Genomic DNA, 3,115 nt, shown 5'->3' on the forward strand with positions numbered 1-3,115 from the left:
AAAAAAGGAAAAAAAAAAGAACGGGGAATTTGGAAAAAAAAAAAAAAAAAAAAAAAAAAATGAAAAAAGGCTGGTGAAATGCTATATAAGAAATGTTCAATATGTTGCGGTGAAAATCCCTTTTGTATGATCTTTGATAGATATATTTCATGCATGACTCGCCTTCATCAAAATTTCAGTGGTTCAAAGGTGACATTGAGTTGAAGTCCCATTTCATAGTACTTTTATAGGCATTCTTGTTCCTTTTGGTTTAACGTCAATAATTCTGGGCTAACTTCAGGCATAAGTATGTACCGTGCCATTTATAACATGTAAACCAGTTAGATTTAACTGAAATGGCGTAGAGCCTTATTATAATGCAAAAGGTTTTTCCTTTTGGTTGTAGTAATAACCAATATTCGGGATTTATTCTTCCGATAATGTTGTGACTTACCTATTCCTTGGTTTGATTTTATGTAATTTGGATTCTGAGTTTTATTAAATTTATTCACAAACAATTTCTATTCTTTTGCAATGAGAAGTTCAAGATTTCCTTAACTTCTTCTATTTGAATTATGTCTGCTGGCATCAATATGCATTTATGTAAGAGTTTTCTTTGCGATTTTATGTCTCGTCTTTCATCTCATCTTGTGGACATTATACTTTTCCATCGACCTTACTCAATACCACCTATTTGTTGCTCTTCTTTTGGATTACTTAATCTATTCTTGTATTTTTTTATTTGAAATTTAAACTCATTGTAATCTTGATCTGTAGTACTTATTTATTCTAATAATGTTACCTATGAATAAATGTTACATAATTAACTTCATGTTAATATGATTATTGTCGCGTATGAGAAATTCTTATTTTTCCATGTTCCTTACTTTATATTATAATTACTTTGATTTTTTAAGTCTATAAAATCAAAATAATGAAGCCTGCGCTTTCCTTTTGAGGATTACACTTCATCCTTTGTAGTGAAGTGTTTGAGCACTACTGATTGTAGTCTTGTCAATTGGGTTGGTTTGGACCGGGTAGATCCTAGCCTAAATATGATATTAATAACTTTATGGATAGGATTAAAATTCGAGTCGGTTCAAGGTTAATTCAAATATGTTCCACTACCATGTTGAGTCCGATATTTAGATTGAGATTCAACTATATTTAACTTCTTTTCTTTTTTTTCTAGGAAGATGTACATGCATACCACTCGATTCTTATGTATTTACGTCTAACACCTAAACTTCAATTTTTCCAGCTATGTATGAATAAGTGTATTTCACCTTTTTTTTTTTCACTAAAAATAGTGATAATTTTGATGTGGTATGAAAGATTTGGGTGATAAAAATTCAATATTCAAAGTTTTAAGTGTTACATATGTAAATACATAAGAAATGGGTGGTATGTATGTAAATTCCCCTTTTTTTTAACTGGGCAAAAATGATGTAGCTGTAAATTTTAGTGTTTTGAAATGCTAAGACCGGGAAAACAAATGAGGTTGGCAGATGTGAAAAGGATGGGAGCTAAGGTAAGTGTTTTTAAACAAGCAGATGAATTAAATATTGTATAATTGTAAATGTTCACATTACATAAAATACCATATCATTATCTATAATTATACATATATCTATATAAATGATGCGTTGTCGTTTTGAACCTTGCAGCATATACTGGAAAATCAAATATATAAGCCGATTAGAGTTCGTGTGGGCAGACATAAGGAAGGGACAGGTTGAGATCCCAGAGTTTGTGCAGCGTCATGATGAAGTTCTTGAGCGCAGGCCTTTAACAGACTATGGCCTAGAGGCTGATCCTCTCCGCCTATCTGCTATGGAGGCCATGGAAGGTTCAATTGGAAGGTATGCAGATAGATGGTCTTGCCGGGAAGATATGTAATTAGTCAACTTTTTCTTATAGGCCCTAATAATGAAAACATAATGTGAATAGCAGAGGGTGCCAGATAGTCTGGTTGATAATGATTTAGTAGTTATTGTCATGATTTTGAATTTGATCTTGCCTGAGTAATAATAAATCTCGTTCGTGCTTAATGGTTTAATTTTTAGGGTTGATGTTTGTATCTCGACCATTCGTATTACAATCTAATGCCTATGATAATCGTATGTTCATAATATCTATTCAAATTATACTAGCTTAACGAATGACTTGAAAATAAGTTCACAAAAGGAGAGCCTTATTAGGTGGCTTAGCATTGTTGAGTGTGGGTGGAAGTGAGTTGAGTCGAGCTCGAGCTTGAGCCTCAACCAACTTGAGTTTGCTCTTGATTAATTTTATCGAGTTCGAGCTTGAGCTCAAGCTTAAGTCCGAGTTTCATTCGGCTCCTGACCTGACTTATTCTACTATAAAATATAGGAAATAATATTAATTTAAGATAATGTTATAATAAAATGACAAATTAAAGGAGCAACTTGGAGAGAGAAAATAAGAAAATATTCAATATAAAATATAAATATATATTTTTTTAAATATTTTAAAGATAAGTCTTCAAATGTAATATATCTCTACTTTTTTTTTTCTTTATATTAATATTTTTCTAATCGAACCCGCTCACGAGCTAGTGAGTCGAGCCAAGCCTAGTTTGAGCTTGGCTTGTAAGGTGACCGAGTTTAGTTCTTGAACCAATGATCCAGTCAACTCATGAGTAGGCATGACTTACACCCAAAACCACTAAAATTTTAAATACATGTTAACCACCCAAAATTTTAACTCGAAAACTTCACCAGCAAGTAAAAGAGGGTAGTTGGAATGAAAAAAAAAAAAATGATTAAATTGTCATATTTAAAGTTTAGATGTTTAAAATATTATATTCTGTATTTTGGGCGGTTGACACGTTAAAATCTCAATAAAAAACTACAATCCAAGAATAAGAATATTAAAATCAAATAAAATTGAAAAATATGGATGAAAATAAAAAACAGATAAGAAAACCTAAGAAAAAATTGGAAAAAGATATAATAAAAACCTAGACAACCAAAATAAGCAACACATGAAATAAATAAAACCAAATAGCTCCAAAGATGTGAACAACTTAAAAAATCCAAACAACACAAAAAAAACAACAAATCACATCATTTAATATCGGAATAGAACCAAAAACTCTAAATAATTGTCAATA

The 3,115-nt window shown here is 30.9% G+C and overlaps 1 protein-coding gene across 1 annotated transcript in view; it reads left to right on the forward strand.

Annotated features, from left to right (window-relative positions):
* LOC110028173 (ganglioside-induced differentiation-associated protein 2-like) overlaps positions 1-2,030 on the forward strand; it is a gene marked incomplete at its 5' end in the record, with an annotated part of 5,760 nt that extends 3,730 nt beyond the window's left edge. The window contains 1 exon segment of the mRNA XM_020729917.1: positions 1,647-2,030. Within this exon segment, the coding sequence (XP_020585576.1) occupies positions 1,647-1,878 (232 nt within the window).
* Between the last annotated feature and the right edge of the window lie 1,085 nt (positions 2,031-3,115).

Source organism: Phalaenopsis equestris, unplaced genomic scaffold, assembly GCF_001263595.1.
Source record: "Phalaenopsis equestris unplaced genomic scaffold, ASM126359v1 Scaffold000499, whole genome shotgun sequence".
NCBI lineage: Eukaryota > Viridiplantae > Streptophyta > Magnoliopsida > Asparagales > Orchidaceae > Phalaenopsis > Phalaenopsis equestris.